This window comes from Camelina sativa, chromosome 2, assembly GCF_000633955.1.
Source record: "Camelina sativa cultivar DH55 chromosome 2, Cs, whole genome shotgun sequence".
NCBI lineage: Eukaryota > Viridiplantae > Streptophyta > Magnoliopsida > Brassicales > Brassicaceae > Camelina > Camelina sativa.
This window is the reverse complement of record NC_025686.1, coordinates 27912520-27937683: the sequence shown is the minus strand read 5'-3', so window position 1 is coordinate 27937683 and position 25164 is coordinate 27912520. Positions and strand designations below refer to the sequence as shown.

The window sequence follows — 25164 nt, the reverse complement described above, 5'->3', positions numbered from 1 at the left end:
TTAAGAATCTGTAGATTTTGTTTTGTTGAGAGCACCACCACAAGGTAATATGAAAAGCTATGTGCATTATTTCCATTTTGATCATCTTCTTTGTGAGTTAAGCTTGTCAAGATTGAATCTTTTGTTGCTGATTACTACAATATATCCTCTTTTGATGTTTATATAAAAGAATTTAAGAGGAAGCTTGTGCTGCTTTTTTGCTATGCCAGTCTTGAATGAGAGAACGAAGGGTATGATTTGGTGTAAGAACCTGGTAATCTAGTCTCAGATTTGTCATAGGAGATGTGTCATGTCCCATGCTTAGCCATTCCTCTATGGCTTCAAGCTCATACGAGAACCCATCTGCTGCAATGTGTGGATTCTTCATTACTTCCTGCAACAGTTACGAGTTAGATTGTGAGTGATGATCACTTTCTCTTTGAGCTGCTATAAATAAGAGAATGAAAAGATGACTTGATACCTGAAGTATGGGACACATGAAAACACTTGGTATGTCATTCGGATCTCCTTCATCAATGTTTGAATTGGTTGCTTCCTCGTACCCTCCTGTGATTTTTAACTCATCGGCTTTTGCCCTTATCTTACCAAGCTCTTCCATTATCTCTTTGGTTGAAAAATCCATGTTCCCTCCTCTGTTCACTGAAGAACACTTCACTGCAAGCGCACCAAACTCTTTAGCTAACTCGAGTGGCCACTTACCAGCTGTTTGATCCAAATCCCTGAGAATGCTTGTCTGGTTCATCGACATTGCCTTGAGCAAACCAGGCCAGTTCCTTCCCGTTAAAAGATGCAGAAGCAATACCCCAAAAGCCATCACATCAGGTTTCGTATCAGATTGATCACTATGCATTATAAGTCCAAACCCGGCTATTTTCGGTACATGGTTACGGTCCAAGAGGATCTTAGAAGGCGTAAGGCGACCATGGACGATGGGTTTAGGCTTAACCGAATGTAGAAACCCCAGTCCAGAGCAAACTTGGTGAGCTATACGAATCCTATCATCCCATTTCAATATCTTGCTTCTTCTTGTTTTCCTCTGTGATGTGAATAGATTATCCCTTAAGTTCCCATTGTGCATATACTCAAAGAGTATCCATTTAGGCTTCTGTGAACAAAACCCAGCAATTGCCACCAAATTAGGATGCCTTATCTCATTCAAAAGCTTGACCTTTGCTCCAAAATCCTCATCTGATAAAGAATCACCAATCACTTTTACAGCCACAGTGGTACGCTCGATCCTCCCTCGGTACACATTTGTCCAATTACCACCAGATTTCAACCTCAACCTATCAGAATAGCTCTCAGTGGCCAATCTGATATCCGCTGCAACGTATTCTCTATACCCACATTTCACCTCTTCCTCCTCCGGAACCAAACCTCTCGCCTCTTTCTCCTTGCAAAACTCTATCCTAAGGTTGAAAACATCTCTCTGATTCTTTAGTTTCTCAATCTCCGTTATCATCTCTCCTTTCTGTAACACAACTCTCTCTAGCTCAACCTCCACCTGCAGTTTATCTTCCATCATTGTCTTAACTTTGCTTGAGAGCTTTTCTTGAAGCTCCCCAAGTGAATGAAGCTTTGTTTTTCCTTTTTCGACATAGTTCTTCGCTTCTTCAATACAACTGATATCCGAATCTAACGTCACTTGTAGTTTCTCTCGTCTCTCGCTTTCTTCTTTAATCCAGGCTTCAAGCTCTTCAATCTGATTCAAACAAAAAAAGAAGAAGTATTTTAACACTTTAAGGCTCTCACTCAGTTCTTGTTGAAGTATGGTTACAAAAGGTTAGGTGGTTTAGCTATTACTCTGCTATTGCATAAAGAGATAGCCCATTCAGCTTTGTCGGATCTTTCAGAGTTGACTTTGACTTCTTCTCTTTTCTCATCTATCATCAGCTTAGCTTCATTTACCTTTCTTCTCACATACTCCAACTTCTCTGCCACATTCTGACAATTTCAACAAATATAAAAATATTTAATCAAAATGTAATAATCAATTCAATAAGAAGCATATTCTCGGACAGTATCTTTAGTTCTTTACCATATGTTGCAGCACGTCTAGTGCCAGGTCTTCTTCTTCTTCTCCCTCTTGTTCTTCTTCAACACCATTTTCGTCTTCCTCTTCTTCAAGATTCAAACTCAATAATTGCTGGAAATAATTCTCTATCACCTGTAAATTATTATCCCATGTACTACTTCCACTAGCCGTTGAATCATCATTGCTACCAGATGAGCGGTCTAGATTTCTTCCTGGATCATGGAACATCTTCCCAATCCAGCTTCTGATATTGTTGTTCTCATCGTTCTCTCTCTTTAGTGAAACCATTTTGCCTCCACAAATTATATAAAACTCGCAATATTCTGGTTTGTTTTGATAAACATAGAACGATCCGCTTATTGCACTCTTCGATTTCCTGCATTACAAGAAAACAACAAAGATTTCTTAAGGTTTAAACGAGATCAATTTGCAGAATCTATAAAAGAAGATGTTATTACCAAGAAGATGAAGATCTCATGAAAGTGATTCCCATTACGAGTTTTGTGATTCTAAGCTTTGAGATTAAATCTAATATCAATACTTGAATTGAGTCATCTTGCTTCTCAACTTTGAGTAACTCTGCTTTCACCTGTAACTGTTATTAAAAACAGAACATAAAAGTTTTACATTTTAAGACCCCAAAGAAACAGATTACTTCGATTTCTTACCATGATAGAATAAAATTTACAGAAAAAGGACAAACCTTTCCACAAAAAGCAATGTATTTGGACAGCAACTTGTCGATCTTTTGTTCCTCGTATTTTCTGAGAACTTGAAGCTTTTCCTCGCTCACAGAACTCGCTGGAAGCTTCCCAACTACGATGCAACACATGTGAATTGGGTTTATATGATGATATAATAGGAAAGAAGAGGGTGTGAATTGATAAGAAAGAGATTTATACAAGGGGTGTAGACAAAGTCTTGAGAAATGTTGCAGAGATGGAGAAGAACAATGGAGATAGGTATGTTGTTCCATTTCTTTATAGCCCAATGGATCGTCTTGTAACCTTCTTGTACATCGTTTCCTACAGCTATGTATACTTTCTCCATTGTTGTTGATCCTAATCCTGCTTCTTCTTCCAATTCTTGATTCTTTATTTCCTCCATCTTCTTCAAATTTGTGAACTGTGATGGTGATCGTTTTGTGTTTTGTTTTCAAAGAATGAGTTCTGTTCTTGTGTGTTTATGTTATTGTAGATGGAAATTTCACCAGTTTCCGTAGTCAACTAAACAAGATTGAAAAAGTCAATATCTCTATGTGTATGGAAATCATTAATTTAGGCATATAAAGGACGATAAATTAAACTAAACATTTGAAGTTTGATTGAGGAGAAGAAAATTCTGAAGACGTGTGAGCTTTTGTAACATCGAGGTCGAGGTAATCACACCTCAGCCTCAGGTGACCAAAGCATATCTCTATATATCCAATTAGGGTCCAGGTTGACTATGTTTTCAAGAACTTCATTTTCTGTTTTCATTAGATATTATTAGCTTAATGTTAAAAAAATCCCAAAGTTTTATTTGGCTTTTTGGATTTAGAAATCATCAATTCAACATAATTAGTAAAGGCATGGAAAAGCCCATCTTGTATTCTTGTTTAGAGAGTTTTTGTGAACAGTTGGCATTGGCTACATTAAGCCAAGAACTTGGGTATACACAGAAGAAAAGCTTCACTAATAATATAGGGAGGGATACCAAAATGCTCTAATTAAACAAGACGACATTAAGCCTTAATCACGTGCCTTAATTGCTGGGCCAACCTTATTTGTTGCACTTATTTAAAAATTAAAATTTGTGATTTTTGACAGAGTGAACCCGCCGAACCATCTGGAAGGTTGTCTCCACAACAGCCACAATCCATGTTTTCTTTAGATTTTTTTTTAATTCAATGACTGGAATTTTTGTATTGCATGAAGGACAAATGGGAAAACGTGGGACATAATCAAATAAATTATCTAATTTTGTTCATCGACATTAAACGATAATGGAGTTATGAACCCATCATATACTGTACTAATACTATTAATTAATTAAAATAAAACAAAATTAGAGTTACTAGTGATTTAATTGGAGTAAATCATAGTGATGTACTTACACACTACTTACATTGGTCACCTCGGCCCAGATATTTAGCGACCTTTGTTCCAGACAAAATCTATCTTCCGCAGTGCTAAAAGCCTAAAACCACCTCCACTCACCTAAAAACATTATTTTATTAAGAGATTTTCAACTTAACTAATGAAAATATAAACAAAAGACATTGGTAATTAAAACAGTTTGGTTTAACTTCTATCATACCATAAAAAAAAAATGAAAGAATATTAAGATATCTAATTACCGCTTATGATTTACCGCATAAATAAGGACACTAATCAACTTTTGTCTTGGCAGCATTTATCACTTTCTTTTACAAATACAAAGAAAAAAACAAAAAAAAACTGTCACTCTTTATAAGAAAATCTTCTCCTTTCCTTTTTTTTTCTTTAACTTCACATTCTCTCAATATCCTTCACTCGAACTGCAATTTGGTTAACTTTTTTCCTTTTGAGTAAAAAAAAAAAAGATAAACAAATTTCTCTTTGTCTTATTAGAAAAATAAATGAATCAAGTCTTTAAAAAGAGCTTTTTATATGCCTCTACATCTTCTTCTTCTTCTTCTTCTGTTTAGCTCTCTTTATGTAGTACTGTTTTCTCAAATCATTCGTACAAAAATGCAAAACCTGAACCACTTCCAAAGCTAAAGCTAAAGATAGAGAGACTGTAACGCTCTTTTTACAGGTTTTTTTTAACTTTTTCTCACTTCTATAGGTTTTTTTTATTTTTGTATATCAAGGAGTTGCTTTCATTAATCTATCTTTTGTCATTTTCTTCAGATAATTTCACTTTGAATCCTTGTTGATGGCTCCTCCTCCAATGACGACGAATTTGTTAACGTTTTCTCTGTCACCAATGGAGATGTTGAAATCACCTGATCAGTCTCACTTTCCTCCACCTTCTTACGACGCTTCTTCAACTCCTTATCTCATCGATAACTTCTATGGTAAAACCAAAAACTTCAAAACTCTTTCCTTTTCACTTTTTCTTTATGGGTTCTTTTTAACCCAGTAGTAGTAGTGACGTATATTATGCTCTGTTCTGTGTTAACCGACTTATCCTCTTTTTATAACCGAGTCGCTGAACCCTCAGAGAGCCTCCTTTCTCCTCCTTTTCTCGGCTGCTGAATTTGTCTTTTTTCCCCCGAGAAAGCATAAAACAAAAAAAAACAGAACAAACTTTGTAAACAGAAAGACACCTCTCTCTCCCCTGAGTCCTAAATCTTTGCTTTTCCATTTAAAAATCATCTCTTTTGGTATATATTACACTCTGTTTCTTAGTTAATTTTTCATGTGTGTTGTTGGTTTATATAGTTAAAAGTTGCTAACTTTGTTTTGATTTGTTTTTGATTTTTAAGTATTCAAAGAAGAAGCTGAGGAGATAGAAGCTGCTGCTGCATCTTCAATGGCGGATTCAACAACCTTATCCACTTTTTTCGATTCACAAATCCTTTCTCAGACTCAGATTCCAAAGCTCGAAGATTTTCTCGGCGATTCCTTCGTCCGTTACTCCGATGACCAAACCGAGACACTAGACGACTCTTCTTCTCTCACTCGATTCTACGATCTACGTCACCACACCGTTACCGGAGGGTTCTTCTCCGATCATCATCATCACCACGATTTCAAGACGGTTAACTCTGGTTCAGAGATCGTCGATGACATCGTTGCCACTCATCTCTCTGGTCACGCGGCGGTGAAGTCATCATCAACCACGGCGGAGCTAGGGTTTAACAACGGTGGTGCAACCACCGGAGAAGCTTTGTCTCTGGCGGTTAACAACAACACATCGTCAGATCAACAACCTCAGAGCAACAAGAAGAAGACGATAGTATCTAAGAAGGATTCATCGGATGAGTCGAAGAAGAAGGTTGTCGAACCATTGGGACAAAGAACTTCGATTTATCGAGGAGTCACCAGGTAAGTTTTATTATCATGAACTCTTCTTCCTCATATTACATTCTACTAATCAAGTTCATCTTTTTTTTAAAGTAATTGCAAAGTGAAGCTTTCTAAGTCAAAGTTTTGATATTTATCTGGTGAGTGGAGGAAAAAGATTGAAACTTTTGAGATTTTGGGTTTTGTTGGATTGGCAGATTAAGTTTAAGTTTAATTTTTTTTTTCATGGGAAATGTAAAATGCTGCAATGTGGAGTGAGAGTAGACAAGCATCAGTTCAAAATTCAAAGTTTTGTTTTTGTGGGTGGGAAAAAGATTTTGATATTTGATTTTAGAAAATATTGAATTATGTTTGATTGATGCAGACATAGATGGACTGGGAGATACGAAGCTCATCTATGGGATAACAGCTGTAGGAGGGAAGGTCAAGCCAGAAAAGGACGTCAAGGTAAGTAAATTAATGGGATACTTCTCATTCTATATTCTATTCTTAAAAAAGTGAAAAAAAAAAAACATATGAAACTATTTCTTGAATTATTTGCTTGATTAGTATGGTTGAGAAAACTATATTAGTAAATTTTGCAAATTCAAGACGATAAACTCGATCTCACGTGTGTCAATCTAACTTTTGATTGTCCCTTTGAGTCTTTTTAGTTCTTCTGATGAAAACTAGTTTTATTGGGGTTGAGAAAACATTTTGTTCCTTAAACTTTTATGGTTGGGGGAAACAAAAGGCTCTGGAAGCAGTACAGAGCTTTTGTCAATGAAAGAGTGAAAAGAGAGGTGCATGCAAAGGATTCAATAAATATAAACTACTTAAAAAGCTTTTTCTTTTAGGTGACTGATATGTCCATCTCTTTATGATGATTGATAGACTTTGGTATTATGGGCATAATAGTGTCAAGGAAAGAACCAAAATTCAAACACAAAGGACTTGCAATAATATAGAATAGAATATGTAAAAATATATATAAATTTGGTTGAGTTTTTCCATCACAAGGGTGCCGCCATTTTTGTTCCTTGTCTTTATTAGAGCTATCTTTGAAAATCTCTCTCATTTCACCTTGTTATGGGGACCCAATGCTGATGCCTTGTATGATGCATTCTCTGTTTCCTTGATTGACATATTTTTGTACCCACTTTTTGATCCCTTTATTCCAATTATATGATATATGTATGACCTAAGTCTACTGCATACAACATCTATTACAGGCATCAGGCATGTGATGTGAAACTATTTAGACACTATGCCTATGTTTCTCTTTTGGCTTTTTTTTTGGTTTGGAATTGAATTTTTAAAAATCTTTCTGGTTAGATAGAGATTGATTTTGTAGGGTTTCCTATGTCTACAATGTGTCAGATTGATTTGTGTCTTGTGTCCACATCGCACACAAAAGCAAAGTGTGATGTGAAGTTGTGAACACACTAGGAATCTAGCTTTGACCCTAATCAAATCCTTCTTCCCTTTTTTCTCGTATTTTATTTTTGTAGTACTATGATATTTACCATGATTTTGTTTGTAGTAGTAAGTAGTAAATAGATTCAAGAACATGATAAGTTATGAGTATTTGTGTTGGCTAAACCTGTCTTTCTTTGTTTTGCATGTACTTTTGAATACATCGCGGCCTCAACAGTGTACTTAGGTAAGAAAGATAATACTCTATTGAGAAATTTATTGAATTAATATATCGAGTTTGGCTAAATAATGTCCATTTTTGATTGATTCAAGGTGGATATGACAAGGAAGATAAAGCAGCTAGAGCCTATGACTTAGCAGCTTTGAAATACTGGGGTCATATTGCTACTACAAATTTCCCGGTTTATATGTTCTTCCTTTTTGCTCTGTTTTGCTAACTTTGTTTTGATTTTTCGTATGCTGCCCATTACTTACCTTGTCATCGGTCTATCAATCATAGGTAGCGAGTTATTCAAAAGAACTTGAGGAAATGAATCACATGACCAAGCAAGAGTTCATTGCATCTCTTAGGAGGTGAGTCCAATCAATGATTGTTGTGATATATTCATCTATATGTTCTTGATCTCTACACTGAACTTTTGGTTCATGTAAATGTAATCAGGAAAAGTAGCGGTTTTTCGAGAGGAGCTTCTATGTATAGAGGTGTCACAAGGCATCATCAACAAGGTCGTTGGCAAGCAAGGATCGGCCGTGTCGCAGGCAACAAAGATCTTTACCTCGGAACCTTTGGTAAAACCTTATATTAGTAAACAACAACCTATTCTTTATTTCCAAAAAAAAATCAGTCATTGATCTGTATACATGTGTATAGCAACCGAAGAGGAAGCAGCAGAGGCTTATGACATAGCAGCCATAAAGTTCAGAGGAATCAACGCAGTAACTAACTTTGAGATGAACCGCTATGACGTTGAAGCAGTCATGAAATGTTCTTTCCCCGTAGGAGCTGCGAAACGCCACAAGGTCGCTGTTGAATCTCCCCCTTCATCTGACCATAGCCTCCAACAACAAGATTTGCTTCCTCCCTCTTCTTCCTCTGATGTTCACCCTAACTCAATCCCATGTGGTATTCCATACGACCCGTCAGTTCTTTATCACCACCAGAACTTCTTTCAGCATTATCCTTTGGTTTCTGACTCCACAGTTCAAGTTCCTATGAACTCAGCTGAGTTTTTCTTGTGGCCTAACCAGTCTTACTAAATCATATGGTTCGTTCTTTTGCTTAAATCATATCCTTCTTATTCACTGTAGCTAACCAAGGACCCTAGGCTTTGAAGTTCCTTTTTAACTGTAGTCTAAGACAGCAGTAGAGGGGATAAAAGGTAAAGAAGCTGAAACTTTTGAGGGTCAATTTTGTTTTGTAGTAATGTTCTTTTGTTAGGGGTGGATGATCGGTTTTAATACTTAGTTTTTGTAATGTAATCGGCCTTATCGGAGTAACTCTGTTTCCATTTATGAAATACCTTCTCCCATTTTCATAGTTCTAAAAGCACAATTGAATGAACACTCTTTAAATACAAGGGAGAAGCTCTTGTAGGGGTCATGAAAGCATTTTACTAAAGTTATAGCCGCAAAACAAAAATAGCGAAAAGTAGCAGGGTACAATGAGAAAATTCAAAGAGATATATTAAGTCCGGTCTTTTTTTTCTTATCCATCACGAGCCGTTGCTGAACTTGGTTGCGACTTTTAAAGATTCATTAAAAGCCCAATGGGCCTTCTCATTCAAGCCCTTGAACTCATAACACTCGCCCAGTAGACGGAATAGTCTCGCCGTATCCGTGCCGGCGGCAAGCCTCACCGCCTCTTCCAGATCCTCAATCGCCGAATCAATCCTACGTCGCCGATTCACAGCCAGTTTCATCTCAGCTCTTTTAACAAGCGCATCGGCGCGTTCTCCCACCGAAAGAGACTTCAAACGCGGATAAGTCAGCGCCGTATCGAACGATTTGAGAGCAGAGGTGTGGTGACCAAGCAGATCTAGAGCTAAGGCACGGACGATATGACCAGCTGCATCGTCCGGTGAAATCGAGATCACATCGTCGGCTTCACTGAGCGCCGTCTTGGCGAGAGATTGAGATTGGGATTTCTTAGGTGTGGTTCGGGCTCGAGCGAGGAGACGTGAGGCTTGGATGAGCTGACGCTGGGTTTGGAGTGTGGCTCGGTGTTTGTTTCGAAATTTGGTTAGGCCTCTTTGAGAGAGATACTTAATCGCCCAAAACGTAACAAAGGTCAGTGCCAAAATCGCTCCTTGTATAATTGTTTCTGTAGTCATTTTGCTTTGTTGTATGAATCTCAGAAGTCATCATATATATATATATGCTCACTTTATTTCCACTAATATTTTTTTTTTCTCTCTTTAAAAAACATTTATGATCTGAATATTTGTAAAGTTTTACTAAAAGCTCTTTTACAAGAGAGAAACAGAGAGATAAACCACAATTAGAGAGACAAAAGCCAAATTATACATACAACATTTTTCACTTTGGAGATTTTTACAGTGGAGAACATGAAGCAAAATCACAGGCATGAATATAAAGTAAAAACACTTTGTTATTGTTTCGTCTCTGTTTCCTTTTGGGTTCATCAGATTGATTACTTACTCCATCAAGAGTTGTCTATGCCGAGTGAGATCATTAAGGTAAGAGGAAGAGGTGTGATCTAAGTCGCACTCGTCGAGACTCACTGTTCTTGCTCCGCCTGTTTTTTGTTGCAGCTCAGCTAACCGGTCATCTCCACGCAAGAGCTGCACCAACTGCATCCAAAAAAACCTCAACAATTCATCATCATCCAAGTTGTGACTATTAGAACCTACTACCTAACAGTGGTTTTGTTTTGTGGGTTTTGGAACATACCCGGTTCATGTCAGGACGCATGGTGGATACATGGTGTATGCACTTGGAAGCTGTTTGCATCACTCGTTTCATCTCGGTCTCATCAAAGTCATTTCCTAGCTGAGGATCAACTATTTCTTCCACGCTGTTCTTCTCTAAAAGAGGTTTTGCCTATATCAAAAGCATTCAAAGCTGTTTTTAACTGTTTGATTCAAAAAAGATGGAAGATGCAAACAAAGAGAATGGGATAAGCAGATCATTACCCACATAACTAAGCTTTGCCTGCTAGCTGTATCAACAGCTCGACGACCAGTTATGATCTCTAAAAGCAATACACCAAACGCAAACACATCTGTCTTCTCATCGACAATCCCGTGCATAAAGTACTCTGGAGCTAGATATCTGTATGAAAAAAAAACAAAGAACCAACCATGTTTTGAAAAACAAGGTTCACAGCAGAGAATTGTAGCTATGGGGATTCTAAGTCTAACTCTGACCCGAATGTGCCTTCGATTGGGAAAACAATGTGATGAGGCCAATTCTCTGGGAGCCACTTAGCTAGTCCAAAATCCGAAATCTGCAAAAAACCGATTCATATCAAATTCTCAGCACACACAAAAGAAGTTGATTACTTGTTGTTGAATCAAACAACAATACCTGAGCTTCGTAATCTTGACTGAGCAAAATGTTAGAAGCTTTGATATCACGGTGAATAATCCGACGAGGGCAGTCATTATGAAGATAACTCAAACCATCAGCTATACCCAAAGCCACTTTATACCGTTTCTTCCAATCCAAACACCCCTCAGATCCTACAAAAAGTTTCAAAAACATAAACAAACACAACAACAGCAACGGTCTAATAATACCAACCACAAAAAGGTTTTTTTTTTTTTGTACCAAAGAGTAGAGAAGCGAGACTGCCATGAGGAGAGTACTCAAGCACAAAATGCAAACCGCGATCACTGCTGAAACCACGAAGCCTAGCTGCGTTTGGATGGTTAACATGTGCTATTATCCCAAGCTCCGATAAGAAATCACTGGCTCTTTCTTCTACTTCCTTAGCGTTTCTCGTCAGCTTCTTGATCGCTACGGTCTCTCCGTCCGGTAACACACCTTTGTATACCTCCGCATGTCCTCCTTTCCCAATCATGTTCTCTACCAATAACAACAACAACAACAAAATCATAAGACTCTGTTTCACCATGAGGGTAGTAAGGTTTTTTCAAGATTTGAACTTTTTACCGGGATTAAAATTGTCGGTGGCGGCAACGAGCTCGTCGAAGGTGAAATTACGCCAGGAAGGTTTAGCGAAGAGGATTGGACCACAATCGAATTCGTTTTCCGAGGAAGGAGTCAGCTTATGCTGTTTCCGACGCATGTTCTTACGGGTGAGCTCGTAGCTAGCGAGGAGAGGAATGACTGAGAATCTCCTTATTGATTTCTTCTTGATGGAATCGATCATCTTGTTCCATTGGTGAAACGACGAAACGTTCGTAGGAGTTGTAGATAACGGAGACGTTGATTTATCAGGAGAACACGAGCTACAACTGCTGCTGCTGCTGCTGTTATCGGAATCAGAGCTCATTACCGGGATTTCAAGCACGCATCTTGGAGTACTCTGTTTTAGCTCCTCCGTCTCTTGGTTTCCTCTGTTCTTCTTCTCCATCTCTGCAACGAATCAAAATGACGTTTTTTTTTTCTTTCTAAAATTTCAAATGCACGATAGAAAACAATAGCAGAAAAAAATGATTTTTTTTTAAATTTGGAGACAAACCCAGAAAAAAAAAAATCAGAACAGACAAAACAAACAAGTCGGAAAATTAACAATTTGTTTCTTGAGAAAAAAAAAAAAAAAAAGAAGCTAATTTTAAGCCATACCTTCAACCGCCATAGCTTGGAGAAAAAATTCGTCTTTTGGGATTCTTTGTTAGAAGCTTTGAATAAACTTTTAAAAAAAAGAAAGAAAGAAAAAAAAAAAACTCAAAGCTTCGTAAAAAAATCTCCCAAAAAACAAAAAGAAGACAAAACAGGGAAACAGAGTAACAACATCTCCGAGAGGGAGAAGGAGAGAAAGCACAGAGCCGGAGAGAATCCGGACAAACAGTAAAACTCAGGTTTCTCTTTCTTTTTTCTTTTTTTCTTATTGCTATTGTTGTCTCGTTAAAGAGATTATGATTATCTTTAGAAATAGTTATTCTTAGAAAAGCAAAAAGAAGAAGACTAGAGATTTTGATGACTGGGTGGTAATGGATTGGAATCTCTATCTCTCTCTGCTATATTTATACAACTTCCACCATGCAAGTCAAGTTCTCTTCTCTTTTGTTTTGTTTTTTTTTTTTAAATTGCGAATTTTAAATTATTTTTGAAGAAGAAGATGAAAAGGTGATACGATGCCGTAACTAACGCCTTCCAACGAACAGACACGCCGACGGTTAGAAATATCCAAAACTTTAGTCAATGGCGTTTCCGTAATTTACTTGTGAATGATAAGACAAGACATCATCCTCTTTGCTTTTAAAAGATGGTTCTCAATTTATTTATGATTCGAAATTTACAAAAACATTTTTACTCAATTTGTCATTTAATATTAGCCATGTGAAAATACTGACAACTTGTTTTATTTGGTCCTGGTTCAGCAATTTTCTTCATTAATGTATGTAAAGTTGTAAACCTACACACAAAAAACTTCTTTATGAAATGGCGTAGAATGTGAAATTTTCGAAGTAAAGGTTATGCCGTATCTTATTTATCGGTTATCGTGGCGCCATCGTAACGAGAAAGGGAAACATATGGCAAAGTAAAGTAGCTTCACAATCACCACACTAGGTAGACGAAGCCATTGTTCTTGACATCTTCTTTTCTTAATACTAGTATAATATACACTCGTAAATATCAAATCTAACACGTTTATAATTTTATAACTTAAGTTAAGACAAGCAGGACTGAAGACAAGAGTACATTTATGAGATTGTTTTCGTTCGCGACACGATCGTCACGAGTCATCATGAACCTTTTATCCGATCCACTTCAGGCCGCGACATTGTTTATTATTTGGACCCACAGCGTCAAAAACTCTCATTAATAACTTGAGAATTACGTGAAATAAAAATTAGTTTTTGATTTATAGCTTACGTGATACAATGATCATGATTATAAAATTGACAACAAGAACGATATGCATGGGATATATTACCAATTCTGGTAACATACAGATTTTACGCGAATGTCTTTGCGCATTCATCCGTTAGATTATACTTTTTAGTTTTACATATTAGTAAAAAAAAAAAAAAAAGAATAAATGTTTTTAAAGTAAACATTTACTAGATTTGGTAATTCTTTACCTGAAGTCTCAACTTCGATTATCTTAATGCCGGTACATTTTTGTGGGCTGGCAAAAAGGGATTTGCATTTACGTGTATATTATTTGTTGTAATATTATCTAGACAAGCACATATAAAAAATAACAACTTAAGTGAAGTTGTTGCTCAAAAAGTAATATTTTTGTAGTCTTTGGTGAAATGCAAAACTCTTAACGTAATACATTCTTTTAGTGATTAGTTACTTAATTGGTAAATTCAATGAGAAAGGTTATACTGGTGTCAGAAGAGGTTCCTTGCATAGTGGGTGAACTAAACCCTTTAACTAATTTGACTATCCAAATCTAATCTCTCTCTCTCTCTTTCTCAATTGGGCCCCAAAGTCCAAATCAAAATGGCCACCAAACTCACCAATGTAATGCTCTGTCGGAGAAGTCAGTCTAACCGATTTCATTCTCACTTAAACAGTCGTGTAAACACACACACACTCTCTTGTTCAATCCGAAATTCAGTTAGGTTTTTTTAGTTGACTTTTTGTTTTTGTTTTTTAATTGGTCTCAAACAAATAGTACAAATCAAAGTGACATGCGTTTATCGTAATGGTCTCGAATACAGAATTGACACGTGTCCTGCGCAAGCTTTTATACTTCTAATCTGAATTAATTGTGTTAGTTTAAGAGGCAATATAATGACTTAATCCAACGAGTTAGAGAATACTAGTACTACTAAAATCTAACCGAACCACATAGATAGTGGATGTGACAGAAGTGTATACGTCTCTACATGGAAAATAGTCATCGTCATCACTGCAAAATACCAACAACAACCATGTTATTTTATAACCAAGATATTGTTGTCAGATCATACAAATCATCAATCCAAAGACCAAAGTAACTAACTAATAAAATAAAAAGATTATCATATTCGACGACTCCTCTGCTAGTATTAATTTCTTGCATCTGGCTAAGGATAAGGTTTACGTATGGGGATCAACAATTAGCGCCTGTAGCTCAGTGGATAGAGCGTCTGTTTCCTAAGCAGAAGGCCGGAGGTTCGACCCCTTCCTGGCGCGTTTAGCTTTCTTAAATAATTTCACTATTTTAATTTTGTTTTTGACTGGGCAAATTAAATGGGCCTTAAAGGCCTACTAAGCCCATTATCATTAAGCAAAATAGATTTTCTTGTCATCAAACTTAGACAGAAAAATTAAAGTGACAACTGACAATGGCACTGCTCGGCGACGACGGTCGTGGCTTCGATCTAGCTAGAAGACTTGAAGTTTCCGGCGTGTGGCGGACATGGCTCGGCGATTCTATCTATTCCTCCTTTCACTATCACCTCTCTTCTCCTTCAAACTGGGAAGCTTTTATGCGCGTTGATGAGTCCAAGCCTAGGTCTCAGATTCAGCTCCAGCTCCGCGTTCGTGCTCTCTTATTCGATAAAGCCACCGTCTCACTTTTCCTCCGATCCAATACCACCGCCGCGTCATCTTCCTCTTCTTCCGTTTCCGATGTCTCTTCTGTCGCCGTGTCCAAGCTCAATCCTAATTGTATGTTTGTTTCCTTCTTTGAAACTTTGTTTTTAATGGCAATTTCAGGTCTGTTGAAACCGTTTCAATTTCAGATTTACAGCTTCACGGAGATGATGTGTACTACACGTTGGAGAACGCTTCTCTCGAAGGTGGGTTTCACCGAGACGGTGGGATTCGCCACAATCCGAGCTTAACCAAGGTGAAAACTTTGTGGATCTTTAGGGATTTTGGAGTTAGTGGTTTCATATTTTTGTTTGTTTACCTTCCATTACATGTGTTGATTTCTATGTGAATATATTTTCAGAGTCTATCTAAGTCAAGTGCGAGAGGTAGCGAATCTGATTACTGTAATCTGTCTCAAAGATCTAGGTTTGAGGAGCTACCAGACACATGGTACACTCAGTTTATTTCAAGGTATGGTTTTAAGTATGGGATGTCAGTTGGAGGGCAAGAATCTGATAAACGAACAGCTGAAGGGATGTCTACTTACCTTAGAGTTGTGGATAGTCATAAGAGAAAGCGTGCACCTTTTTTAGAAGATCGAAGTTTAGGTCATATGAGTAGGTCATCTAGTGCACATCCAAGTTCTGGCTTCGATAATTCAGAAGATGATATACTTTTTCTTCCAGAGACAATGTTTAGAATGAACTGTGTACCCGAGTCTGCCCTTTCGCCGGTTACCAGAGCACAAAGCAACTTCAAAACAGACTTCTTTGGGGTACTTGATACTTTACCGCAAGTTACTACCAGGAGTCATGTCATGATCGAGAGGCTTGGGATGATGCCTGAGTACCATAGGATGGAAGACAGAGGAGTTCTGCGCCGTAAAAAGGCTGAAAAAATGGGTTTTAGTGATGATCAAGCGGCTCTGGTGTCACAGAAAGTTGTTGCACGCATGCTTCTGACGATGGGATTCGAAGGTGCAACCGAGGTTCCGATTGATGTCTTCTCTCAGTTGGTTAGCCGACATATCTCTAAATTAGGCAGTATTTTGAAGCTTCTTACTGATAGTTACAAAAAGGAGTGCTCAGCGATGCAGTTGATTAAGATGTTCCTTAATACGACGGGATATAGGTGAGTTTCTTTTGAGTGGTTTTGCCTCCTTCGAGTGATTTGTGAAGGTCAATCTTTTCCTTAATGAAGTCTAAAATCCTTAGATGTTTCTTGTCGTATATGTTCTCCCTTTCATAGCATTTTCCTCATAGACACATGTTAGTAATAAAACTAACATTGATAGTTTTGTTCATCTGTTCATATGATTAACTTTGACGCTGTTTTTCAGTAATCTTGGGAGTTTAGCAGAGCTTGTTAGAGATAGTACTAAGAGCCATCCTCCTCCAAATCAGAAACAAGCACAAGTACTGCAGCAACAGTTACATCTGCAGCAACAAGCATCTCTCCGGTTACCGCAACAAGTATGTACATAAAATTGTTGCGCTTATCATTTGGCATCTTAATTGGTTTAAATATTGTGCACGAAGAGATCATTTATTTAAATAGTTACTTTTTTCGCTTAACTTCTCTGACTTCTTGTTCTGATGTGATTGCAGATCCAGAGGCAAATGCATCCACAGATGCAGCAAATGGTTAATTCGCCAACCTTTCAGCAGCAGCAACAGCTAGAGAGACTGCGTAGGCGTCAAGTTACATCACCACGACCCAACATGGATATGGAAAAAGATCGGCCGCTGGTTCAGGTAAAGCTAGAGAATCCTTCTGAAATGGCAGTAGATGGAAATGCCTTCAACCCTATGAACCCAAGACACCAACAGATACAGCAGCAACTCAGACAGCAACAGATTGCTGCCATGTCGAATATGCAGCAACAGCCGGGCTATAACCAATTCAGGCAATTGGCTTCAATGCAAATTCCACAAATGCAGACACCGTAAGTAGCCTCTCAGAACTCAAAAAGTCACATTGTTCTATATACCTACTCGACGGGTCTTAAAAGTTTATGTCTCCATTCTAATTGCAGTACACCAGGAACGGTCAGGGCTCAACCCGTTAAGGTAGAAGGATTCGAACAACTAATGGGAGGGGATTCTTCTCTTAAGCATGAGTCAGATGATAAGCTGAGATCTCCACCTACCAAATAGCATTTTGTAGAGAGACCAACTACCTTGACCAAGGTAATCTGTGTTTCACGTGTACACAAAGCCCTGTTAGTTTAACTTTTTGGGTCAATTTATTTATCTGATAAATGTCATCTAAGTTCTATTATCATCTTGTGCAAAAGAGAGAATCGGATTTGTAGGTTTCGATTATTGTATGAAGAACATTAACGTTGTGTTGTTACATTATTTGCTTTTATTTTTCAACTCTTATTAGTAATAATTTATTACACATCTCGCTGAGGTTGATAGAGAGTACAATTAACTTCTTTATTATTTGCTCTGGGCTCCTGTTCTGGGATTCTCCAAAACTCAATAAAAGCATATGCATACTGATCTTGCAGTCTCTTGTAAAGAACAGAGCACAAAATGACACTGTTTTGTCAATGAGCTCACATTGTGTCAAGCCCATCAAACCAAAAGCCTGTGAACAAAATACAAAGAAGAAGCCCACGACTCAAGAACGGTCACCTGCAGCAGACAACAAAGCAGTAGCAAAGGAAACCGTACAAGGTACGACAGTGACCCTGCATAATCGATTCAAGATGTTGGGACCAGTTGATGAAGATGAAGCCACATAATCTCTCCCAAAGAACTCTCTAGAATCTAGGTTTAATCTTATGAGACTATATAAGTGAGTTCTACACAATGTAATAGTTTTAAGGATTGAATAATAAAGAAACAATCTTTCACCTCTCATATTTTCTTTCATGGTATCAGAGCCATGGACGGCTCCATGGAACTCTTTTCTTCTCCTTCACTACACATCTCTTACTGTGTTACAATCAAGCTCACAGAAGAAAACTACATCATATGGAAGTCTCAGTTTGAGTCTTTCCTTCGCAGTCAAGCCCTACTTGGGTTTGTAAACGGTGCAACCAAGCCACCACAAGAAACAATTCCTGTCCGAAACAAAAATGACAACAAGACGGAAGAGGTTTCAAATCCAGACTTCGAGAACTAGTCTCGAGTAGATCAAGTGGTTAAGGCCTGGTTACTTGGTTCGATGAGTGAAAATGTAATGAGGCTGGTAGTCGGATCTACAACTTCTCATAAGGTATGGATTACTCTAATCTCTCACTTTAACCGCACATCGTCTTCTAGGCTGTTTGAGTTGCAAAGACGTCTTCAAAATAGTGAGAAGTTAGATAAAAGCATGTCAGAATATCTTAGAGGAATTAAAGATATCTGTGACCAACTTGCTTCTATTGGTGATCCTGTTAGCGAAAAGATGAAGATTTTTGCAGCTTTAAGAGGTTTAGGTAGAGAGTATGAGCCAATCATAACTGTTGTTGAGGACTCCATGGATAGAGTTCCTGAACCTACTTACGAAACTGTTGTCTCTCGCCTAACTGGATACGAAGATCGTATACAACGATACTCTGTTTCAACTGAAGTGTCTCCTCACTTAGCCTTCAACACGATGAGAAACGTTGGCTCTCAATACAGAGGAAGAGGTAACAGAGGCAGAGGCCGAGGAAGCTACTCTACTAGAGGTCGTGGATTTCACCAACAGTTCAACACGTCTCGACCATCGAACTCCTCTGTTACATCAACTGAGAAACCAAACTGTCAAATATGTGGAAAACGAGGACACAATGCGTTTGAGTGCTGGTATCGGTTCGATGAAGAGTATCAGCAATCTCCTCAACCTGCAATCAATGCTGCTGCGTTCTCTGCTCTTCACATTACTGATGTCACCGAGGACAATAGCTGGTATCCAGACTCTGCTGCAACAGCGCACATCACCAGCTCGACTCAACGCCTGCAAAAGGCGCAACCCTATCATGGAACAGATATGGTGATGGCGAGTGATGGGAATTTTTTACCTATCACACATGTTGGCTCTGCAAACCTTCCCTCCACATCAGGTAATCTCCCACTTAAAGATGTGCTTGTTTGTCCTGAAATAGCTAAATCATTATTGTCAGTTTCAAGGTTAACTAAAGATTATCCTTGTAAAGTCTCGTTTGATGGTGATGATGTTGTTATAAAGGACAAAGCAACACGCAAAGTTCTGACAAAGGGAAGGGAAACTAATGGTTTGTATAAACTGGATGACCCTAAGTACAAGATATTTTACTCTACAAGACAAGTCAAGACTAGCGATGAGGTTTGGCATCAAAGGTTAGGGCATCCACATCAGCAAATCCTTCAACTTCTATCTACAAATAAGGCAATTCAAATCAATAAAAGTACCAAGAAGGTGTGTGAGTCATGTCAGCTTGGGAAGAGTTCAAAGTTGCCATTTGTTTCTTCGACTTTTATTGCATCAAGACCCCTAGAGAGAGTTCATTGTGATCTCTGGGGTCCCTCTCCTGTATCTTCTGTTCAAGGATTCAGATTCTATGTTGTGTTCATTGATAACTTCTCAAGATATTGTTGGCTATATCCTCTAAAAAGAAAATCTGATTTCTACTCAATCTTCATCAAGTTTCAGTCTTTTGTTGAAAACCTTTTACAAACAAAGATAGGGACATTTCAATCTGATGGAGGTGGGGAATTCACAAGTCAGAAACTTCTTACTCATCTGGAGGCATCTAGGATTCAACACTTTGTCTCCTGTCCTCACACTCCTCAACAAAACGGTATAGCAGAGAGGAAGCATAGGCAGTTAACAGAGATGGCTCTAACTTTGCTCTTTCAAAGTGCTATACCACAGAGTTTCTGGGTAAAAGCATTCTTTACATCAAATTTTCTGAGCAATCTCCTGCCTACAAGTGCTCTCGCAGATAACATAAGTCCTTATGAAGCTCTATTCTCGAAACCACCAGAATATTCCGCCTTAAGGACTTTTGGCTGTGCCTGCTTCCCGATGTTGAGACCATACAGTCAAAACAAGTTTGATCCTCGCTCACTTAAGTGTGTTTTTCTCGGATACACTGAAAAATATAAGGGATACATATGTTTTTATCCTCCTACTGGGCGTGTATACATCAATCGCCATGTCATCTTTGATGAAACAAGTTTTCCATTCACAAGTGTATACAGTTATCTTCACAAATCATCGCCCACACCACTATATGCAGCCTGGCTCAAGCAGCTTTCTACTGATACTACATCAGAAGCCACTGCAACCGCAACAGAACAGATTCCTGTTACGACAATGCCAACTCCAAATACAACAAATGACACTGTTTCTACCGACGATATGCCAACACAAAACGTGACTGATCTTGAACATGATGCTGGTGATGTGAGTTCTGAGTGTACGGCAAGCTTAGATCTTGATCCTATAGGCAACAGCTCACACCCACCAGTCTCAAATGTGCAAAGTTCAGTTACCAGTGATAATATCTGCACAACTGAAACTACTTGTGAGTCAATTGCAGAAACTTCAACCCATCCAATGACAACTCGATCAAAGGCTGGTATTGTCAAACCGAATCCTCGCTATGCTCTTCTCACGCATAAAGTATCCTACCCGAAACCTGCAACAGTCACTGCAGCTCTTAAAGATCCCAACTTGACAGCTGCTATGACTGAAGAGATAAGTAACTGCAAAGAAGCAAATACATTCTCTTTAGTTCCTGAAACACCAGAAATGCATGTTTTAGGTTCCAAGTGGGTTTTTCGGGTCAAACTCAATGCTGATGGATCTCTTGACAAGTTCAAAACCAGACTCGTCGCTCAAGGATTCACACAGGAAGAAGGCATAGATTATCTTGAAACCTATAGCCCAGTAGTCCGAACAGCAACAGTAAGAGCGGTCCTTCACTTTGCAACAGTCATGAACTGGGAAATCAAGCAAATGGATGTTCAAAATGCCTTCCTCCATGGTGATCTCAATGAAGTTGTTTACATGAGACAACCTGCTGGTTTTGTTGACAAGGATCATCCAAATCACGTTTGTCTTCTCCATAAATCACTCTATGGCCTTAAACAGGCTCCAAGAGCTTGGTTTGACAAGTTTAGTAATTTTCTGCTTGATTTTGGCTTCACTTGCAGTCTACGAGACCCTTCTCTGTTTGTCTGCTTTAAAGGAACAGACATCATTATGCTGTTACTCTATGTTGACGATATGGCGATTACAGGAAACTCCTCTGAGCTTCTCTCCACTCTCCTTGATGAGCTAAACAAGCAGTTCAAAATGAAAGATCTTGGGAAGCTTCACTACTTTCTTGGCATTCAGATTCAATATCATGAAAACGGTATGTTCCTGTCACAACAAAAGTATGCTGAGGATCTCTTAGCGGCTGCTTCTATGTCTACTTGTGCTCCTGTCGCGACACCACTTCCTCAACAACTGAACAAAGTACCAAAACAAAAGGTTTTGTTCGAAAATCCCAAATATTTCAGAAGTTTGGCTGGTCGACTGCAGTACTTGACATTAACAAGACCAGACCTGCAATTTTCTGTCAATTATGTTTGTCAGAAGATGCATGAACCTTCAGTGTCTGATTTTCATCTTCTGAAACGGATTCTACGCTACATCAAAGGCACCACTACGATGGGAGTCTCCTTTGCTCGTCACACAGATTCTAAGCTTCGAGTGTATAGCGACAGTGACTACTCTGGGTGTCCCTCCACAAGCAGGTCCACTGGTGGCTTTTGCACGTTTCTTGGCCGTAATATGATCTCTTGGTCGTCAAAGAAACAGCAAACTGTGTCCAAAAGCTCTACTGAAGCTGAATAAAGAGCCATGTCCGAAGCAACCTCTGAAATAACGTGGATTGTGAATCTTCTTCATGACTTAGGCATCCAGCTACCTGCAACACCGGAGCTCAACTGCGATAATCTCTCCGCTGTCTATCTCACTGCAAATCCGAGCTTTCATGCTCGCACAAAGCACTTCGCCACACACTATCACTATGTTCGTGAGCAGGTCGCCTTTGGTAACGTGATTGTCAATCACATTCCTGCTCACTTTCAACTGGCGGACATATTTACCAAATCTCTACCCCAAAGGCCTTTTGAGTACTACAGAACCAAACTTGGCGTAGGCGTTCCCCCCACTCCAAGTTTGCGGGGGAGTGTAAAGAACAGAGCACAAAACGACACTGTTTTGTCAATGAGCTCACATTGTGTCAAGCCCATCAAGCCAAAAGCCTGTGAACAAAATACAAAGAAGAAGCCCACGACTCAAGAACGGTCACCTGCAGCAGACAACAAAACAGTAGCAAAGGAAACCGTACAAGGTACGACAGTGACCCTGCATAATCGATTCAAGATATTGGGACCAGTTGATGAAGATGAAGCCACATAATCTCTCCCAAAGAACTCTCTAGAATCTAGGTTTAATCTTATGAGACTATATAAATGAGTTCTACACAATGTAATAGTTTTAAGGATTGAATAATAAAGAAACAATCTTTCACCTCTCATATTTTCTTTCATCTTGTTCCCGAAAATTTTCTTTTGCTGAGATGTAGCATTGTTTCTATAGAAGTTTCCTTCTTCTTCCGCAACAAGCGAACAACTAGTCTTGATTATGTTGACATACTGACCTCTTCCACTCTTTGAGGTCAGTTTACTTGTCATTCTATAGTTCTCTGTTTCACTCTCTGTTTTGAAAAAAAAACTTATGAACTACATTTTGTTATTGGATCTCAAGGATAATCTCTTACAACACGTCACACAAACACTTATACTAGTTGCTGCACTCACACTCTCAAGGATAATCTCTTACAACACGTCACACAAAAACTTATACTAGTTGCTATACTAGACGTCTTCTCTAACATTCTCGTTCTCCGCACCGAATTGAAATATTTTGATTTCCATGGTGGGCATGCAGAGGGTAAAACAGGTGTGTTCTGGGACGTGGTGGATTTCCCAATCCCTGAATGTGATCCTGATTTGATATCTAAGAAGATCAAATCAGCTCTTGATGAAAAGGGTGGTTATAATGGTCCTTTGTCAGTCCGGTTGTACGATGTCGAAGATGAGAAAACCACGAAACAAGAATTGATTGATAAATATGAGGCTGCCGGAGTCAGTTTCAATTTCGTACCTGAAGGTGTGAATGAAAACCTAGTCCCTCTCTTATCTTACTATATTGACATATAGATATGTTATCTATTCTTAAATATCTCCCTTGTTGATATGTATAATATAGCTGCAGAGGCTCATGGATATGATAGGGTTCATAAGATGTTATTGGACATTCTTTTGTGGGCACTCAACGACGGTCGTGACTTTTCAAATTTGATTATACTCTATAAAAATAATCAAAGAAAGTATACCTTCAATATTCTTGAAAGTTTGCATTTGGGGGCGGGCCATGTCAATGTTCTCTTATCAGAGCGTGCATCAAATTTGCTACCTTTTACTGAAAGCTCAGCATGGCTTTGGGATAGGCTTTGTGAAAGCCTTTCATCGGATTCAGATGGAGACGGAAGCTCACAACGTGCTGATCATACTGATGCTGTTGCCCATATATCCGAGGACTAGCTAGGAAGCAATTCTAAAGAGGAGAGTAACTAATGTATTTTCTTCATGTTATATATGTTTATAATCTGTGATTGGTTGGTTCTCTTTGGTTTTGATCGTTTAGTCTTTTCTTCCCGTAAAACAACAAAAATAATAATTGAAATATCTTTTAATCTCAACCAACACAACTCATAACATTAAAGCTAATTTTAAACAAAATTAAAGCTAAGTTTAGATTTCAAAGTGTAAACGATGTCAAACCATAAGATGAATACAAACTTTGGTAGTAAATACTGGTAATGAGCTTATAGCTTGGATCAACAACATTACAACAATATGGTCGCCCTTTGCCCTCTCATAGCTCTGGTAGCACCTACTTTTTTTTTGTATATTCTTCCATTACACTCAAACCAAAACACACAGCTCATAATTTATGACATGCACTCTAATTTTAATACACGGACTAAATCTCAATGGAGGCTTTCAAGTTAAACAAAAGAGACAAAACCAAAAGATGTATACAAACTTAACTAGTCAAATACTAGCTAGTAATTTATTCATAAAATCTAAAGATGAGAATACTCTCTCGGCCTTTTGTCTTTCTTGAGATCTTATTGGTTTTGGGAGTTACTTCCTCCTTCCTTGATTATAGACTTACATGTGGGGCAGCGATATCTACAGTCCTCCTTGGGTGAGGTTCCGATTTTGTTTAAGGGATCTCCAACACTTGCTTCTAACAAGGTAGCAGGATCAAGGAAGACAATATTGTAAATATCTTTCTCTTCCAAATTTCCAAGAACACTTGCGACCTCCTTCTCTTCAATATTGATGTTTCTTGAGAGTATAATCAAATTGGCTAGTCTACCACGGTTGAGCAGTGCCCAAAGAAGAATTTCCAATAACACTGCATACTTATTTCCTGAAATAGTATAAGACGTTAAAAAAAAACAAAAAGGTTTACATTAGATAAAAGGAGATTCACACCTTTGGGTAAGGAACAGATTCGGATTCCGTTATCGTAATATATATTTCTCAATTCTTTGGAGAGTGTATTCTTATCATCAACAAGCGCGCGGATACTCACTAAACCATTATAGCGCTTTGTAAAATTAGGGTTGCATTAATTTATGCTGCGTCCATGCATGGCCAGTATTTGGGTTTTAGATTCGGTTTTGGATATATCCGTCCAGATATCTTAAAAAAATGCTTATTTCATCAGTCTCTTTGCTAGGGGCTGTGTGTATTAATTTACGCCGCAGTGAACTGAGCGTGAACTGGGCCTAATTGATATCCGCCAGGCCCATCCCTATAAGTTAACAAGTCTTAACCCTAAGAAACAAAAGTTTCTACGTGATCTAGACGTCTTCTCTCATGTCGCGGACGCCGAAGATTAAGGGTGTACACGCCGGTAAGATCCCTCTGTGTCTTGCTCGACTCGAAATTGTTACTTCTATATAGAAAGATTATGATTTGTTAAAAAAAAAAAAAAAAAAAA

At 38.3% G+C, this 25164-nt stretch overlaps 5 protein-coding genes and 1 non-coding gene across 8 annotated transcripts; 3 read left to right on the top strand and 3 right to left on the bottom strand.

Annotated features, from left to right (window-relative positions):
- LOC104743643 (putative U-box domain-containing protein 50) lies at positions 46 to 3274 on the bottom strand. The gene is made up of 7 exons (XM_010464701.1): positions 2938 to 3274; positions 2739 to 2851; positions 2494 to 2630; positions 2039 to 2411; positions 1804 to 1944; positions 461 to 1702; positions 46 to 373 (listed from the first exon to the last, which is right to left on the bottom strand). Exons 1-7 carry the CDS (start codon positions 3140 to 3142, stop codon positions 173 to 175), a joined length of 2412 nt encoding a protein of 803 aa, XP_010463003.1. The 5' UTR covers positions 3143 to 3274; the 3' UTR covers positions 46 to 172.
- LOC104743628 (AP2-like ethylene-responsive transcription factor AIL7) lies at positions 4702 to 8972 on the top strand. 2 transcript variants are annotated; one of them, XM_010464687.2, is made up of 9 exons: positions 4702 to 4813; positions 4909 to 5075; positions 5487 to 6048; positions 6392 to 6474; positions 7661 to 7669; positions 7756 to 7844; positions 7943 to 8016; positions 8105 to 8232; positions 8315 to 8972. In XM_010464687.2, exons 2-9 carry the CDS (start codon positions 4934 to 4936, stop codon positions 8698 to 8700), a joined length of 1473 nt encoding a protein of 490 aa, XP_010462989.1. In that variant the 5' UTR covers positions 4702 to 4813; positions 4909 to 4933; the 3' UTR covers positions 8701 to 8972. The 2 variants fall into 2 exon arrangements, with proteins under 2 accessions (XP_010462989.1, XP_010462993.1); XM_010464691.2 differs by lacking the exons at positions 4702 to 4813; positions 4909 to 5075 and adding an exon at positions 5213 to 5384.
- Positions 8928 to 9867, bottom strand: LOC104743621. Its single transcript, XM_010464682.2, has one exon. It carries the CDS (start codon positions 9771 to 9773, stop codon positions 9156 to 9158), a length of 618 nt encoding a protein of 205 aa, XP_010462984.1. The 5' UTR covers positions 9774 to 9867; the 3' UTR covers positions 8928 to 9155.
- On the bottom strand, positions 9877 to 12651 carry LOC104743611 (receptor-like cytosolic serine/threonine-protein kinase RBK1). The gene is made up of 8 exons (XM_010464673.2): positions 12214 to 12651; positions 11578 to 12003; positions 11233 to 11490; positions 10990 to 11144; positions 10830 to 10909; positions 10596 to 10734; positions 10354 to 10503; positions 9877 to 10253 (listed from the first exon to the last, which is right to left on the bottom strand). The coding sequence occupies exons 1-8, from the start codon at positions 12224 to 12226 to the stop codon at positions 10098 to 10100; spliced, it is 1377 nt and encodes a 458-aa protein (XP_010462975.1). The 5' UTR covers positions 12227 to 12651; the 3' UTR covers positions 9877 to 10097.
- On the top strand, positions 14652 to 14724 carry TRNAR-CCU. The gene has a single exon. It is a non-coding gene; the product is annotated as a tRNA-Arg (tRNA).
- LOC104762701 lies at positions 14848 to 17898 on the top strand. Of its 2 annotated transcripts, XM_010464664.2 has the most exons (7): positions 14848 to 15201; positions 15276 to 15382; positions 15488 to 16257; positions 16466 to 16598; positions 16734 to 17071; positions 17162 to 17315; positions 17642 to 17898. In XM_010464664.2, the coding sequence occupies exons 1-6, from the start codon at positions 14877 to 14879 to the stop codon at positions 17280 to 17282; spliced, it is 1794 nt and encodes a 597-aa protein (XP_010462966.1). In that variant the 5' UTR covers positions 14848 to 14876; the 3' UTR covers positions 17283 to 17315; positions 17642 to 17898. The 2 variants fall into 2 exon arrangements, with proteins under 2 accessions (XP_010462966.1, XP_010462961.1); XM_010464659.1 differs by lacking the exon at positions 17642 to 17898 and having other exon boundaries at positions 17162 to 17535.

Bases quoted from the DNA above. Each gene is read 5' to 3' on its own strand.
- LOC104762701 (XM_010464664.2), top strand. From the start codon at position 14,877: ATGGCACTGCTCGGCGACGACGGTCGTGGCTTCGATCTAGCTAGAAGA. The intron at 15,202-15,275 runs GTATGTTTGTTT...TTTCAATTTCAG, and splicing joins GTCCAAGCTCAATCCTAATT to ATTTACAGCTTCACGGAGAT. The intron at 15,383-15,487 runs GTGAAAACTTTG...ATATATTTTCAG, and splicing joins ACAATCCGAGCTTAACCAAG to AGTCTATCTAAGTCAAGTGC.
- LOC104743621 (XM_010464682.2), bottom strand. From the start codon at position 9,773: ATGACTACAGAAACAATTATACAAGGAGCGATTTTGGCACTGACCTTT.
- LOC104743628 (XM_010464687.2), top strand. From the start codon at position 4,934: ATGGCTCCTCCTCCAATGACGACGAATTTGTTAACGTTTTCTCTGTCA. The intron at 5,076-5,486 runs GTAAAACCAAAA...TTGATTTTTAAG, and splicing joins TCTCATCGATAACTTCTATG to TATTCAAAGAAGAAGCTGAG. The intron at 6,049-6,391 runs GTAAGTTTTATT...TGATTGATGCAG, and splicing joins ATTTATCGAGGAGTCACCAG to ACATAGATGGACTGGGAGAT.
- LOC104743643 (XM_010464701.1), bottom strand. From the start codon at position 3,142: ATGGAGGAAATAAAGAATCAAGAATTGGAAGAAGAAGCAGGATTAGGA. The intron at 1,945-2,038 runs GTAAAGAACTAA...TGAAATTGTCAG, and splicing joins TAGACGTGCTGCAACATATG to AATGTGGCAGAGAAGTTGGA. The intron at 374-460 runs GTATCAAGTCAT...TAACTGTTGCAG, and splicing joins TCATGTGTCCCATACTTCAG to GAAGTAATGAAGAATCCACA.
- LOC104743611 (XM_010464673.2), bottom strand. The intron at 11,145-11,232 runs GTACAAAAAAAA...AACTTTTTGTAG, and splicing joins TCTCGCTTCTCTACTCTTTG to GATCTGAGGGGTGTTTGGAT. The intron at 10,504-10,595 runs GTAATGATCTGC...CTTTTGATATAG, and splicing joins GGCAAAGCTTAGTTATGTGG to GCAAAACCTCTTTTAGAGAA.